General features: G+C 46.7%; 1 protein-coding gene and 2 non-coding genes across 4 annotated transcripts; all 3 read right to left on the bottom strand.

The window, feature by feature from the left end:
• Positions 1-1,050: 1,050 nt before the first annotated feature.
• Positions 1,051-1,122, bottom strand: TRNAP-UGG (transfer RNA proline (anticodon UGG)). The gene has a single exon. It is a non-coding gene; the product is annotated as a tRNA-Pro (tRNA).
• A 163-nt stretch (positions 1,123-1,285) lies between these two features.
• On the bottom strand, positions 1,286-1,358 carry TRNAT-UGU (transfer RNA threonine (anticodon UGU)). The gene has a single exon. It is a non-coding gene; the product is annotated as a tRNA-Thr (tRNA).
• Positions 1,359-1,989: 631 nt separating this feature from the next.
• Positions 1,990-13,639, bottom strand: LOC104633025 (E3 ubiquitin-protein ligase TRIM7). 2 transcript variants are annotated; one of them, XM_075738352.1, is made up of 8 exons: positions 13,075-13,639; positions 12,153-12,248; positions 10,620-10,850; positions 8,896-8,918; positions 8,203-8,318; positions 7,359-7,394; positions 7,123-7,195; positions 1,990-4,370 (listed from the first exon to the last, which is right to left on the bottom strand). In XM_075738352.1, the coding sequence occupies exons 1-7, from the start codon at positions 13,555-13,557 to the stop codon at positions 7,149-7,151; spliced, it is 1,032 nt and encodes a 343-aa protein (XP_075594467.1). In that variant the 5' UTR covers positions 13,558-13,639; the 3' UTR covers positions 1,990-4,370; positions 7,123-7,148. The 2 variants fall into 2 exon arrangements, with proteins under 2 accessions (XP_075594467.1, XP_010297401.2); XM_010299099.2 differs by lacking the exon at positions 7,123-7,195 and having other exon boundaries at positions 13,075-13,627.
• Positions 13,640-15,273: the final 1,634 nt, after the last annotated feature.

The following is a 15,273-nucleotide window of genomic DNA, read 5'->3' as shown; positions in this document are numbered from 1 at the left end:
TCGACGGGTTCAAGCAGTAGAAAAAGGCTTGTTAATGTGATTTTTTTTTTTCTTTATTTCTGGCCATAATTATATTATTTCTGTGCAGTTTCCACCTTCCTGCAAGGCTGCTGGTGGGGAGGGTGTGCATACAACCATACACAGGCACTGGACTGTCTTTGATTATTATTTTTCTGTGCTTTTGCTTGAGTAACTTAGTACCCTTTATTATTCTCTACAGATTACTTGGGAAATATTTAATAGTATATTCCTTATGGGAGGAAGAGAGGGTTGCAGTAGCTCTTGCTCATCCTTCTTTGGCAAAACTGTTAAAATGAGACAGATTTTTCTGGGTTCCTCTAGTGAAAAAAAAAAAACCAAAAACAACCCCAAACAAACCTCTCTTATTTCTCTCACTTACCCATCTCTTGTCCTGACCTTGCTTCACCCCAGCTCCTAAATAATTTTTATTTCTAGAGTTACACACAGCAGGAGCTGCTTATTCACAGTTGCTATTAATAAAAAATATTTTTATTTGTTTTTTCCATGGGGATCCAGCCAAGACCAGCACAGGCGAGGTAGCAACCCATGAGGGAAAGATCTGGAGCATTTCTGTGTATCCACAGCTCTTGCGCAATGGGAAATGCTGAATTTACGTTGCTGTGCACAAATAGATTTATGCAAAAGCAGAGAGCCAGGGAGGCTGTGTGCAGCAATTGCTGCCTTTGTATGGCTTGGGAGGGTAACAAAAGATATTAGCAGGAAGAGTTCATTTACAAGTAACAGGGAAACTCAGATGCCTGTCTGAAGCACGTAACGGCAAAAAGGTCCTGAAACCTGTTTGTTTGGGGTTTTTTTTTCTCCCTGCCGTGGGTTTTCCCAGTGAGCTGCCAAGCATGCTGCAGCTGGAATGGGAGTTCAAATAGCTGCGGAAGGAAGGGAAAAATAATTAAAATATTGAAAATATTTATTTATAAAATAATTATTAAAAAATCCCCACAAAACAACACAAAACGAACAAAGAAAATAGAGGAAGAAGGGGGGAAATAAAAAAAAAAAAAAAAAGAAGTAGGGCTCGTCCGGGATTTGAACCCGGGACCTCTCGCACCCAAAGCGAGAATCATACCCCTAGACCAACGAGCCGCTCTGAAAAGTGGTTTCCCGGTGCGGGTGTCGGTGCTCGGAACGGGTCCTCCCCGCTCCCGGTCCCGGCCACCCCCGGGTGCCGCCCGCGGTCCCGCCCGGTCCCGGCGGGGAGGAAAACGATGGTGCTTTTGGGAGAAAAAAAAGCCATAAAGCGCGACAGAGGCCCCAGCGAGATTTGAACTCGCGACCCCTGGTTTACAAGACCAGTGCTCTAACCCCTGAGCTATGGAGCCAGCACGGAAGAAATCCCCTCCGCGGTGCTGTCCACGGGGGAACCCCGAAACTGGCTACATCGCTCCAAATCTTCACCACGCCCCAAAACTCTCCCTAGGCATCAGCCTGGGCCAGCTCCGCTAAAACAGTGACAAGCAGCAGCAAGGAGTGTGGCCAGAAACCTCGTTGCCCACTCCACACTCCCATAACACCAAAAGTTGGGGTTCAGCCCCCATACAGAACCCCTGCAAGAGTCAGGCTTTAGCCCTTAGCACCTCCAGCATCTTTTTTTTTTTTTTTTTTTTTTCCTGGAGGTTTGGCCAAAGTACAGGCAGTGAGGAAATCTCCATGTTGCTGCCTGAATAACCGGGGTGGTGGTGCCCATTTCTCCCCATTAAGGTCATCTAAAGGCAAAGGTCGGCTCAGTCTTTATCTTCGGCTTTCTATTGCAGCCCTAATTTGAGGAATATGTAGACATCAGGTCTGTACTTAACAGATGTTGAAAAAAACCCCACCAACCCATCCCAATATATATATATGTTTTCACTTAAATTCTTTCTTTAAATACCAAGCAGGACAATCCTTCAAACCACAATTCTGATGCTCTCCAGCCTGTTAGCAGTTGGGAATAATAAATAGGAGAAGATGAGCTCAGGTAGCACCTTCACATTTTATTTCCAGCACATGGGCTAGCAACAATCTGGGAGGTTTCAATTCCACTCGGGCAATGTTTTTTTGCTTCCCGTGCTTTGCAGAAATAGCATTTTCTCACATACAAGCAAGATGAACACCAAGTCACAACCAAAGAAATACCATGTCTCCTGCTAATGCCTTTCTTATTCTTGGGATTTTTATTTATTTATACAGTGGCATAGCTTCAGCAATGGATGGGCCTTAGAAAATTCAGGCATTTTGCTCACCTGTTCACAGCTTGACCTTTATAAGAGTTGCTGCAGCTTTAAATAATGTGGATTTAAAGCCAAACTCATTTAACAACAACAACAACAAAGTAGATTCTCAGGGTAGGAAACAACCTACCAGCTGAAAATGGAGATGTTCATGCCTAAACCAGTCACCCCCAGCTCTTTTTATGACTAATGGCATCTTAAATTCACCTGATTCTGCATTAGTACACCTTATAGAAGAGGTAGGAGATGGATTGTGCTTCATCTCCAGCAGCTGCTGGCCAGATTTCCATTATTTGGGACACGAGCTAAAGGCTCAGCTGTGCACCGAGAAAGCCTTCAACAACACATTGGAAAAGCACCTGTAAACCTGGGAAAAAAAGCACCTCTTCACCAAGTTAGCAACATCAAGATGTTGCATTCACTTCTGCTCTGTTTGAGTTTTGATGTTACCTTTTGCACAAGTCAGGTGGCCTTTGATAGGCCACACATCTTCACAACAAAGAGCACAAGCAATTGAAGGTGCTTAGGGCAACTACCCATTACAGCATTTTCATTTTATTCTGCTGCTGTGACATGGATTTACTGCAGAGAATGGGTTAAAACCCCTAAAACATAGGAAATGCACTTCTGCAACCCACAATTTCTTGTCATTGGAGTTGACCAGGGTTTTGCCAGTATGTGTAAAGTACATATGAAGATCAGCTGCGCACAGAAACGTCTTTTTCTTATCTTAGAACTGGCCAGGAAATGTTGTTCTTGATTAAAAAAAGCTTTCCCCTGCCCCTGTATTTCCTAAAGAGGTTTAGTATGTTTTCTAGAAAAGGTTAAAAAGCCAACCAACAATGCCCCAAAACAAGAAACCATATTTTTCATTGCTTCAGACAATAATACACTTCTCATTTTTTGTTTTGGGAAAAGTGACAGTGGACAACGCAAGCTGCACAATGAATAGCTGCTGTCTTGGCAAATAGTGAGGATTTCCAGAAAGAGAAAACAGAAGATGAAGGTAAATGGGTGATTTTGCTGAGCGCTGAGCAGTAAAGAGAGCCTGAGGAAATACAAGATTCAGCACCCAAAGTCTACGTTACTGTGGGCAAAGCAGGATAACCTCAAGGGGTTATTTTGAAAACAACATCTTCTACATGGAGGGGACCTCAGGAGGAGTTACACAGGAGGACCAAAATTCAGAAACATGCATCTTGCTCACATCCAGTAGGACAAACACACCTGAGTAACATTGACATTTGTTTCTTCATCCCCCCCAAAAAAAGCACCTTTCAGCCTTTTCCAGAGTGGCAGCAATACCTGCTGGTATTGAAGAGTTGGGTTGGTTCAGAGATAGGTTTAAGATTGTGACCACAACCTTCTGGGGGGTTGCTGATGATTTCAATAGCTATTTTCTGGATTAAGCTGATTTTAAGACCCTCCTTGTGATATTTTTCCCTGATTACCCACCTATCATCTCCACCTACCAGCTATCTGCCTGCCTATGTACCAACAAACCAGGCCACATAGTTGATTTGAGAGTCTCTCGTGCTCATCACTGCTGTCCAGGCATCATCCAGTGAAGACCATGGAGACAGGTCCTCAGCGAAGCCCATGAGAAGCCTCAGGGGCACAGTTTGATGTAGGTAACAGTGGAACAGACCGAAAAGAGAGGGAACACCTTCTCCTGGAAGGCAACGTTGAAGGTGAAGATGTGCTGCATGTTGTCAGCATTGTAGAAGGACACTTCTTCCCCTTCATAATCCAGGTACACCCTGACCTTATTGAGTTTCTGGCTGAGGCACAGCGGGGTGCGTTGAGGCGAGGTGACCGCCCAGTAGCGACCTCCATTTTGCTGAACCGCCCAGATCCCTTCTTCGGGGGAAAACTGCGTCAGACCTTTCCTCCTGACGGACTCCTTGGCCACCCCGAAGGCCCAACCGTCTGAGGCCCCCACCTCCACTTCCCAGTAATGTCTTCCTGACTTGAAGCCTGTGGTAGCCAGCACCCGAGAGTTCGTGTCAAATCTCTTGGGGTTGTCAGGCAGGTCCTGTTTCCTACAGCCCATCCTCACGCTCTTGAGGTCTGCAGAGAGGATGAGGAGGTGGTTTGCTGAATCAGGGTCCAGGGTCAGGTCCTCTGTTGATGACAGCAGTGACAGTAACTCAATAAGAATTTCAACAATTAAAAGCCCAAGCTGGGGATGTTTTTATCAGTTGCTGAACCACATCCCAACCTCAGTAAGTCTGTGATGAAGGAAAGCCAAGTTCAGACACTGGCTTGGCTTTGAGGTGCTTGAGATGCCTCCTCTCACCACTGACTCCTCAGGCAGCCTGGAGGCTTGTGGCTAATTTAAAGAGGAGTCATTTTAAATGTTAACAAATATGCTGCTTCTCTCTACCAGCACAGAGGGACAAGCCACATGTGTGAGAAACTTGGAGGTGGGAGAGGCAGGTCCCAGTTAAAGATATGGGATGAGCATCTACCTCAGCTTTTTACATCCTCACTAGGGCTTAAGCCCCACCAGCTAAGGGTGAAGAACAACACAGCAAAGCAAATCATAGTAAATGAGAACCAAGATCTGGTTCAAGATGTCCTAGAGGGAGACCTACAACTGCATTGTAGTCTTTGGCTCTTTTATCACCTCATGATCCTTCAGCAATGCCACCAGGCAGCACCCCTCAAACCCTGACCAGGGGGGACTTGTCTGTCCTCCCACACTGACACCCCAGTTCCCTTCATGGGAGGGCAACACTCATGCTGCTGCTAAGAAATGGGGTAACAACAATGTAAGGACATTAGGAGCAAACAACATAATAAAACCACATGCAAATGATTAGCAGTTATTGTACAGTAAAAATGGACCTTAGATTGAGACTTTTTTTCCAAATAAATTGGTAATTTTTTTCTTGTTTTTGTTTCTGGCTCATGTAAAACATACAAGATGGGGTATATACACCCCGAGATCATAAATTGTTGAGTATCTGTCCCCAGACTACCCCATGATGACAAGCCCTCATGGAAAGCCATGACCTAAGGGCATCTTTACACACCAGATCACATCTGCGCAGCCTACAGGGAACATGCACGTAGATGAAGTTCGATACTAACATCTTTTCCCCTTCCAAACTCAGGCTGAAAGGAAACAGCGAGCACATTAGTGACCTCAAATTGTGGTTGTAGTCAGCAAAGTCACCATGATCAAACGAGATCCTTTTGGGGGAATCTAAGATAGGACTTTAGAAGCTGAAATGTGTCGGATGCTGCACCAGAGTTCATTTAGCTAAAGGTCTTTATGCACTGTCAAAATCTATAGATTTGGGGCTGAAAAATGCATATGAAATCCAAAAAGACCCCTGATGGGATTGAAAGTTTCACAGTGTTTCATAGGGGTCGGAAAAGTGATAGCAACCACAGGAAAGGGTAGGTCCTTTTTCCCCTCAAAGCTCAAGCACCAGGTTCCTCCCCAAAAACAGGAGATTGGCCTTAAAATAACATCTCCTGCATTTTGCACTATTACATCAGACCAAGAGATAGGTGCTTTCAAAGTGTTCAACAGCAAAAGTTAGCGGAAACTAAAGTGGATGAGCAAGAAATTTCCTTGATGCCAAAATTTCCTTCCTCCCTCTTGCATCTCCAGCCAGTGGAGTCATTAGGATTTGGCTTTGAACTTCAGCTCAGCTGTGGATGATGATTTGGCTGGACTAAAAAAAAAAAAAATAATATGACTCCAGGAGCTGCAACATCATATAAAGAAAAATTAAAAAAAAATTAAAAATCAGAACATTCAAAGCTTTTGGAAAAGATTAATTAAGGCAGTCAGAGGAGCGGGATTCAATGACTGCCACGAGGTTTTGGCTGGTCCCTTCTTCACCTAATGATCCCCCAGCTCTCTGCAGCCTCAGCTGTGGCCCAACCTGCTTTCAGAGGGTTTGCTGGTATAATGCACCAGCCGAGTTATACCTCTACACATGCACACACACTACCATGGACATGCAGTGAGGGTCCTTTTGCCGTTTTGCTTTTAAATGTTGGTCTTCAGCCTTTCTTCTGTTGCTTTGCCAACCCCCTTGGCATTTTCCAGGGGTGTCTGGGGATGTTTGAGCAGAGTCTGACCCCTCTAAGCTGGATGGCCAAAGAAAAGGATCCCACTCATGGCTTGTCCTCCTCGGCCTTCCCCAAGGGGTTTGCAAACCCCTTGCTGAAGACCACCACACCTTAAAAGCAAGAATAAGTCTTCTCTTCTAAAAGAGGGCTTGGCTTTCCTTGGGGTAACTCTGGCTGCTCCGGGCATGGCTATGCAACCTTCACAGCAAGGGAGCTGGAGGATGGGGGCAGATTTTAACAGCATCTGCCCATGCCCTGCATCCACCACAGTGCAAAGCCAGAGGGATCAGGCTGTGGACACCCTGAAGAGCCCATCGTGGTGCTTTCCCGGCTCACTGGCATTCCCCTGTTCTCACCACCGCCGGTGCAGCAAAGCAGAGGGTCCATCCACCATTGGAAGAATCAATCTGGACCAACCCAGCTGGTTTTTCCAGTTGCAAAATCATGATCTCTTGTGTGAACTTGCTCCTTTGCCAACGCAGGAGCAAGTCTCCTCCCTCACAGCACAATTTGAAAGCAATCACCTGCCCACAGCCACAATTCCAACAGCTTTCTGCAGAATTTAAGGCATCTGACTTTGCGCTGGAGCAGATTATGGAGCACTCACACCCTGCAGCCCAAACCCTGGTGGAAATAGGAGCCTCACCACAGGTCACAGAGAAAATCTGGCAGACTTAAAGCAGGTTGTGGCTGGAAAGGGCATGAATCCATTTTTGGGTTCAAATATCTGTTTTTTTTCTGTTCCCCACTGTAGTTTTGTTAAGTGTAAACAGGCAGAAAGGACCTAGCTTAGCTGTTAGATCCCCGGCGTCAGCTAGAAAAATCGTCTTTTGACTCTCGAACTGAGCAGGCTGGATCTGGAAATCATCGAGAGAGAAGAAATTAAAAAAAAAGAAATCTAGAGTGCCTTTTTTCTGTTTTCCCCCCTCTCTTTGGCTTTGCAAAACCAGCTTTGCAAATTACAACCACAATTTAAAGTCTTTACTCCAGGGCACTACATCTTAAATATTTTCCTTTTACCTTTTTCACCTCTTCCCAGTTCATCCCGCAGGTTTTCTGAAAAGAAGAGACAGGCAAGTAAATGGCAACATCAAGAGAGAGCCGGAGTGAACCGCAAAACGTCCTTTACACCCACACCACATTGCCAAAGCGCCGTCTTTGCCGATGTTGGACTCGACAGGCAGCAAGAGCTGAGGATGGAGCAATGCCAGCAATGGGGACAAGCAATGGGGGAAATTCCTGCTAAAATATATTTTAATTTTTATTTAAAAAAAAAAGCTTACGGACATCAGATGAATGCAGGATTTATTTAAGCTTTATTTATCGTGCCCTGCCATATTTTGTTCTCCTTGTATTATGAATTTTAAACTTTTATTACAATCCTTTAAGCCAATTATTGCTCCAGGGCATAGTTTGCATCTAGGGATTTTTCTCTTCTAGATTTGCTCTTTTTGGTGTTTGCTGCCTTTCCAAATCCCCCAGCACCATCTCGTGGCTTTGCTGTGATGCTGCAAGGAGTTGTTGATTTAAATGTAAAGCTTGGCTATTCAACCCTCAAACTATTCAAGGTGTGGAAAACCACAGTCTTTATTGTGCTAAAATTGATGTCCAAGTTCAGGGTTTTCCCCCTCTCTAAAAAATCCTGCATCTCCTTCACTGGCAGGGCAAGTCTCCTCCTCTTCATGCACATCTCCAGAAGTCCTTTCCAACATAATCTATTCTATTTCGGTACTGCTGGCCGGGCATGTGCTAAGGGACCTCGAGACATCCGCAGCATCCCCAGTACTCCTCATCCCTTTTCCCCCCGACGCCTGCTGAAGGCCAGGCCTATTTTAACCCCTCCCCCCATTTCGTTTCCACGTACCTCTGAATTTCTTTAAGACTTTCTCAAGGACGACGGTCTTGAGGGAGAAATTGCAGATGTGCATTTTCATATCTGTGCATACTGGCACAGGCTTCTGGCACTTCACGTCATCACTTCTGCAAAGAAAAAATTAAAACCAGTGAGAAAATCACTGCTATCCCCCCATTTTTCACTTGTAGTTGGCAGCGTGCAATGCTTACACCCCATCCCACCGGTCTGTCCAAGTGCTCTTAGCATCACATTGCAAGGATCATGCTGGGATTTCTACCCCCCCTGGGATGAGGACACCAGGATTTGCATGTCAACTTTGAAAACCCCCTCAGCTGGCTGGTGTAAAGGGTGTCTGTGCTGGGTTACCCCCACTCAGCTGCTCCTGCTGCAGCTTAAATTTCATTTTTGGAGCTTAAGTGGTGCCTAAACCATTGCCCTGGGTGAATTGCATATCAGGCAAATAAGATGACTTGGGGTTTCTGGCCTCACTCGACATTTGAGGAAACTGCCTGGTGGGAAAAGACTTTGTGATAATGCTGTTTTACAAGAAGCTGGAAGAGATCTGGGGCTCGCACCGAGTGGGAGGCAAGCTCCATCTACCCCAGTGCCTCCCTCTGGCATCTGGCCTGCAAACACTGACCTTTAAATAGTTTTGGGGTGGGGGGGGAAGCATGAAAGAAGCGAAGCAGCAGCACTACCTACCTGCTTATGATGTTCATCACATCCTAGAAAGGAAAAAGAGAGACTGAATGAAATCCCTGTGCAACGTGTGCTACATCTCCCCTGGCTCAGACAGAACAAGAGCAATTCCCCTTCATCTAACCCAACCAGGATGCCCATCCCTTAGATGAAGGGGAACCAAGCCTCCCAAACGCTTCAATGTACAATACTGCAGCTTTATGTCCATAGAGTCATGACGTGGTTTAGGTTGAAAGGGGCCTTTGGAGGTCTATCTATGTCTCCATGATATTTGGACTTCCATGGTCTAGTCACCACCAAGAAGAGTTTAGGTTGCCTCCAACAGGTAATTCATTCCACCCTGGGATGCATGTCCTGACAGTGGAAGTGGTTTGCCCTCAGGAAGGGTGAATTATGGAGGTAAATTGTAGATTAAAATACCTCAGTAACTAGTTGCTACATGGTGAATATTCACGGAGATGAAACCCATGCTTAGTCCAGTCCACACCACTATTTGCCCTTTCTGGGGCCTTTAAAATAACATAAAGAAGAACATAAACCGTGGCGAGTACTTTGGATGTGATTCAAAGGCAACACAAAGCCATACCCACCTCCCAGGGAATGGAAAGGCACTCTGGAGCTGGCTAAGGATTTCCAACATGGCCTTTAAAAAAAAATATCACCTATTGTTACAGAATCATTTTTGCGTGCGTTGGTGAGGGCTGAGCAAAGACCACGTGAAATGAGTTTTCACCCATAGCCAAGTACTGAAACCATCTGCAAATATTTACAATGCTTTCAATGCTGCCTGGGAGGGAATTTAACTCTGCAGATCTATGTGCACCAAAAGCTCAATCTACATAGTTTAACCAAAACATTGCCAATTAAAAGAAGGTCACCCATTCACATTTTTCCATTCAGTGGGGGACAGGACTGCTTGATTTTGGGATGGACATCTTGGGTTTGTTTTTCAAACCACACTTCATCTGCAAAGGAGAGTTTGGGTAACAGGGAGGGCTGGATTGGCTCCAGCTTTTCTTTGCAATGCAATCAATACCTGGACTCCATCTGCTCTCTCCCTCATACTTTCCAGCTTGGTTAATAGCTCATTTTGACTTGAAAACCTGGCTCTGCTTTCAGGTCCCAGCCAACCTTCTACAGCCAGGACTCTGCTGCGAAAATTGGCAAGGAACGTGTCCTGCTGAGCCTGGCACCACATGCCTCTGCACTCAGCTCCATCCCGAGCCCTCACCAACGCCTGTAAGCTGGAGGAGTGGACATCTGTGACTTGGCATGCCACAAACCTTCAGCACTGTAAACCCATCAAGACCTTGATTTGCAAAAGGAGTTGCTTGGTTTAAGGATCTAGCCAGTACCACCGTGGCAGCTCTTCATGCAAGGTCTAATTCAGCTTTTAATGCCTTGAAACAAGAATTTATGGGTGCTAGAAAGGTCCAGACAAATTTACAGAAGACAAATTTATCAGAGGCTATTAAATATGAAGAGCACACCTCTGTTTCAGGATGTTCCTGAGCCAGAGATAGTTGCTGCGTGTTACTGCTGGTGTAGCAGAGCTCAGGGCACTCAGACATTGCCATGCACCATCTTCTTGTTAAATGGGGGGGGGGGGGGGGGGGGAAGGACATTTATCCTCAAAGCACCTCTGCAGGATCCAGGAACACATTAAAAAAAGATGAAGAAGGGTCACAACTCAGACCTGTAGGCTCATTTCTTAGCAAACATCTCACCTTGAGGAACTCAAGCATAGGCTGCTGGATTTTCTCCTCCAGCTCTGTGATGAGCTTGTTGAGGAGAGTGATCTCCTTGGAGAGGTCAGTGATGTTCTCATTCTGCCTCTTGGCGATGTTCTTCTCCATCTTCTCCAGCTGCCCCAGGAGGATGTGCTCCTGGTCATGCAGGAACTGCCGCAGCCTCTCAAACTCCAAGAGCAGCTTTTGCCGCTCATTCTCAATGGTTTTCTGGGAAGGGAACACAGCAAAAAGGGTTTTAAGCTGGTGCAATGACTTTGGGGTGGAGAGGGGCCACCTGGTGAATTTGAAGCACTTGCCAGTGTCATTGCTGCTGCTTGTTGGCTTGCTTGTGAGACTGGGTGCCTTCAGCTGGGGAGGGGTGAGGAGATGTGTCATGCCTGAACAAAGGCCTTGAAAAGGAGTGAGGACAGGATAGCAAAGACCATGGGCAGTTACTCCACAAACAGCCATTATCTTCATTGCAGCTCTGTTCCTGCACTCTTTTGTGGAGGGAAGAAGTACCAAACCATGTCTGGGGCAGGTACCTCACCTCCACAGCGGATCCCAGGGTTTTTTCTCTTCTACACTGGACACATAGGCTTCCTTTTTCTCCACTGGGGTGGTGAGGAGTTAATCAGCACTCAACGAAGCAGAGGTGGGGACTGGTGGCCAACAGGTTTCCCCAGTCCCTGTTATCATCTGCTGGTCCCACCACCCAAACCGGGAGAAGGGTGTAGGAGAACCCACTTGGAGCAGCAAGCAGACCAAGAAGTTGCCTCTGAGACAAAGCCCAGGGGCAAATGGGAACATTTTGCCCCCAGAAACACACCCTTTGGCAGCACAGACAAGGTTGAACATGTTTTGGTTGCTTCACTCTACGCTGCCCTGCAGCACAGGTCCAACAGGTCCACTTGGCCCTCAAAAAATGGACCTTCACACTCTGCCTTTTGTGTCATGTATGAAACCACGGCTCTTGGCAGGCTGGTGCTATTTCAAGCCCTGCCAGCTAGGAAAAAACCCAGCAAATTGTGGTAATAACCCTGTTGCACAGGGATGGTAGAGCAGAAACATGGGTTGAGGGTGGCCTGATGGTCTTTGTCCCAAGTAGGGGGGAGGACATGAGCAACTCAGAGCCACTTGTCTCTGGGGTGATGGTGTGGGAGGGGTGTTATTAGTAGGCAAAGGTGGGGGCTTTCCTGCAGCAAATGCTGCGCTGCCTTCTGCTGCCCCAGGAACAATGGGCTGAGGAAGAGGAGGAAGAGAGACGAAGGGTGGAGGAGAGCCCTACAGCCAGCCTAGCTCTCAGGGATGCTCCAGCACCCACCTCTTTGGCCTGCTAAGACAGTGGCTGATATACTGCAAATCCTTATAGTGAAGGAAGGAGAAAAACATCCATTTCCCTTTTTCAGGCACTGACAGAGCAGTGGGAAGGAGGAGATGGGGCGGCTTGGTGGGTCCTAACCCCCTCCACGTGTCCCAACCTGGACCTTTGCCCCCACCACCCCAGAGCACTGCATTGCAGGCACGCACCAAGAGCTCCTGGGTTTTCTTATCATCGTTCACTTTGAACTCCAGCAGCTCTTGCCTCTCCTTTTTCAGGAAGTCCAAGCGTCCCTGGATTTTCTCCTAGGAACAAAGAAAGAAGATATTACTGGGTTTTCTTTCTTTCCTTTGCTGCGCTTGATTTCCTTTGCTGCATTATTCCGCCTGCACACAGTTTGTTCTTTGCAGCAGTGTGAAGACAAGGAGGATTGCAAGGAAAACACAGGGGCACTCTCACTGGGTGAACACGCTGGCTCAGCTCTGCCCACGCTCACCCGGACATCAACATTTGCAACCCCCAAGGACTGCCACAAGCTCACACGCATGCAGCAAACACAAAGAAAGGAAACAGAGGATGCTGGGGAGGGGAGTACGTGCACTGTTTTCATTGGCTGCTGCTACCGCCTCCCCCGCCTTTGCTCTTGGCACAAGCAAAACCCAGCCCGGCTTTAATCAACTTAGATTCATCTTTGGATGCTCGCCCAGACCTAAAATAGATGTGGGTGTTTACTGTCAGCTGTTACCCTGCTGATAAGGTGGGTAACCGCAGGTAGCGTTTGCAGCGCAATGCTCGCGTGGCTCAAGCCCAGGGCTTTTGCAAGACCTTGCACGGGAGACACTCTGTGTCGCAGCCTCCTGGCTGCCCTCTGTTTAATCCCACGCTCTCCCCAGCTGCAGAGATGATGTGAATGCATGAGAGGGTTTTGCATATCTGGAGAGAAGACGGGTTTTCCAGGGCTTTGGAAATCTAGAAAGCAGCAACCGGCTCTTTGCAGGGCGGTTGAGCATGGGAAAGCCAAGTGACTGCTTGGGGATTGGAGCGAGCACAAAGACACAGCTCAACGCATACCACCAGGAGACAGAAAGACCTGGGGGGTCTTCCCCAGGAGAGACAGAGTTAGACAGGTACCTTGTACTCCTCGGATGCCTCATCAACAGGTACCACAGCGTGCGGCCGGTGTTCCCGGGACCTGTCACACACCACGCAGATGGTTTTCCGGTCATCCTTGCAGTAGAGTTTCAGGGCTTCCCTGTGCTTCATGCAGAGCCCGTCCTCCTCGGCACCCTTGGCCCCGCGGAGAGCGAACTGGCTGATGATCTCGGACATGTTTGCCAGCTGCCGGTTGGGTCTGAAGCTCTTCTGTTGGAAAACCTCTCGGCACTGTGGGCAGGGGAAGTCCATCTCTAGGTCTTTCCAACTCTTGATGATGCACGCCCTGCAGAAGTTATGCCCGCACTCAATGGACACGGGGTCTTTGAAGAACTCCAGGCAGACGGAGCAAGTGGCTTCATCCTGGAGATTGCCGGGCAAAAACACCGCCGCCATGGCCTCTCTCCTGCGAGCAAGGACTGATTTCACCGGGGCTGGACACGGAACATGAATGCTTGGCATCCAGCCCCATGTGGGCGTTCCTCTTCCAGGAACAAGCCTGCTGTCCGAGGTCACTTCTGCAGTGTCCAGTTTCTTTAAACTGGTAACAAAGACCTCGACGTTAGAGTACAATGCATAAACAGCAGAAAAAGAAAGCAGGAAGGTCCCTGCCATTTGCTCCCCCACAAATCCTGAGCTCCCTATTTTTTTTTTTTTTTTCTTCAGGAAGGAGGTGGGAAAAGGGAAATCATTTTGGATATGACCACCAGATCTGAGTCTCATTGCTTTTTGCTGACCTGGTGCTAAATGCAAAATCTGAGTCCCCAGGCTTGTGTTTAACAGCTGCTCTAGGCTCTGATCCAGGTAACCATCTGAGCCCTCGTTAAAGATCCATTTTACCCTGGAAGCCTCAGCTGGGGACTCAGATGACTTGGTTGAGCTCCAGGGCTCAACAGGGGCCATAAAAAGCAATAGGAGAAAGAGAATATACAGGGATGCAAAGTCTGTATCAAGATCCAGAGGTGAGTTTCCCACATCCATAAAGATTAACTTCTGCATTGAGGTCCTGCATCTCAAAAACACTTTTTGCCTCCCAAGAACATTTTGTGCAGCTTTGGAGGTCTTGCATTAAATGGGAATGATAATATATGAGGACCTTCCTTGGCTGGGGTTTGCCTATAACATGGTTGTCTCCACCAAAGCTCTTGTTACAGAGAAGAGATAAAAGTGAGTGACAGTCATCTAGTTACTTGGGGGTGTCACATTGCCATCAGCAGAGAAATGTAGGCACTTCTGGAGAGTGATTCATCTCCTCCTAATGAGGACTTGAAAACAGATCAAGCGATCCTGTCCATAAATGCTCTGTTCAAAGTCAACCAAGTTGATTTGACATCTCCAAGTTGAGCACTTTGCCTTGGAGACATCTGGAGCTAAGAGGAGACAAATCCCAACCCCGAGGTTGTACTGGTGGAGCTGTATTAGCAAAATTCATCTTGGTATCCTGCTGCCAGGGGTTTGTAAAGGCTTTCTGATTTGTAGTAGGGCTTGTGTTCATCCTGATACCTCTGCATCTAAGGAAGAACACTGAGGAGAGGTATTCACTTGAACCCCCCTATAACTTTAAAACTTTTCTGGTAATTGCATTTTCCAGCATCTGCTAAACGGGAGCACCAGACTTCAGGCATACATTTACTGCTAATCCAGACTTGCTCATTTGGGACTAGAAGTGAGCTTTTTCAGGTCAGTTTGAATACAGGTCTGGGCTTGGAAAGGAATCTCATCTTCTCACAGGAAAATAAAATCTAACTATTAGGGCTTTCTATGACCCACATTAGTTTGTGAACACACAATGACTCAGGCAAACAGCAGAATATAGATGTATTTTTCATAGAATGGTTTGGGTTGGAAGGGACCTCAAAGATCATCTAGTTCCAACCCCCCTGCTGTGGGTATGTACATATTGACACACTCATATATATAGGGACATATGTGCGTACATACATGTAATATATGAACATTTATATGTACAGCGCTCCCTATGGACAAGGAATTTTTCTACAGACCACAATTTCCACCTGTGTGCATATTTATCTACCTACATCTGCTTATATACACTGATATATTTATACACACATCACTCCCTATGGAAGGGAAATTGCTTCCTCTTCCACTTTCCATTTCTCTTGATCTGTAAATAAACACACACTATATTTTTTTTTTCCGATGTCACACATACAT

Source organism: Balearica regulorum, chromosome 32 (genome assembly GCF_011004875.1).
Source record: "Balearica regulorum gibbericeps isolate bBalReg1 chromosome 32, bBalReg1.pri, whole genome shotgun sequence".
In the NCBI taxonomy this organism is placed as follows: Eukaryota; Metazoa; Chordata; class Aves; order Gruiformes; family Gruidae; genus Balearica; species Balearica regulorum.
Note: the sequence above shows the minus strand (reverse complement) of the source record. Positions and strands in the feature narration are given on the sequence as shown.

Bases quoted from the DNA above. Each gene is read 5' to 3' on its own strand.
- LOC104633025 (XM_010299099.2), bottom strand. From the start codon at position 13,557: ATGCCAAGCATTCATGTTCCGTGTCCAGCCCCGGTGAAATCAGTCCTT. The intron at 8,919-10,619 runs GTGAGATGTTTG...TTTCCTTTCTAG, and splicing joins CTATGCTTGAGTTCCTCAAG to GATGTGATGAACATCATAAG. The intron at 7,395-8,202 runs GTACGTGGAAAC...TCTTCTTTTCAG, and splicing joins AGTCTTAAAGAAATTCAGAG to AAAACCTGCGGGATGAACTG.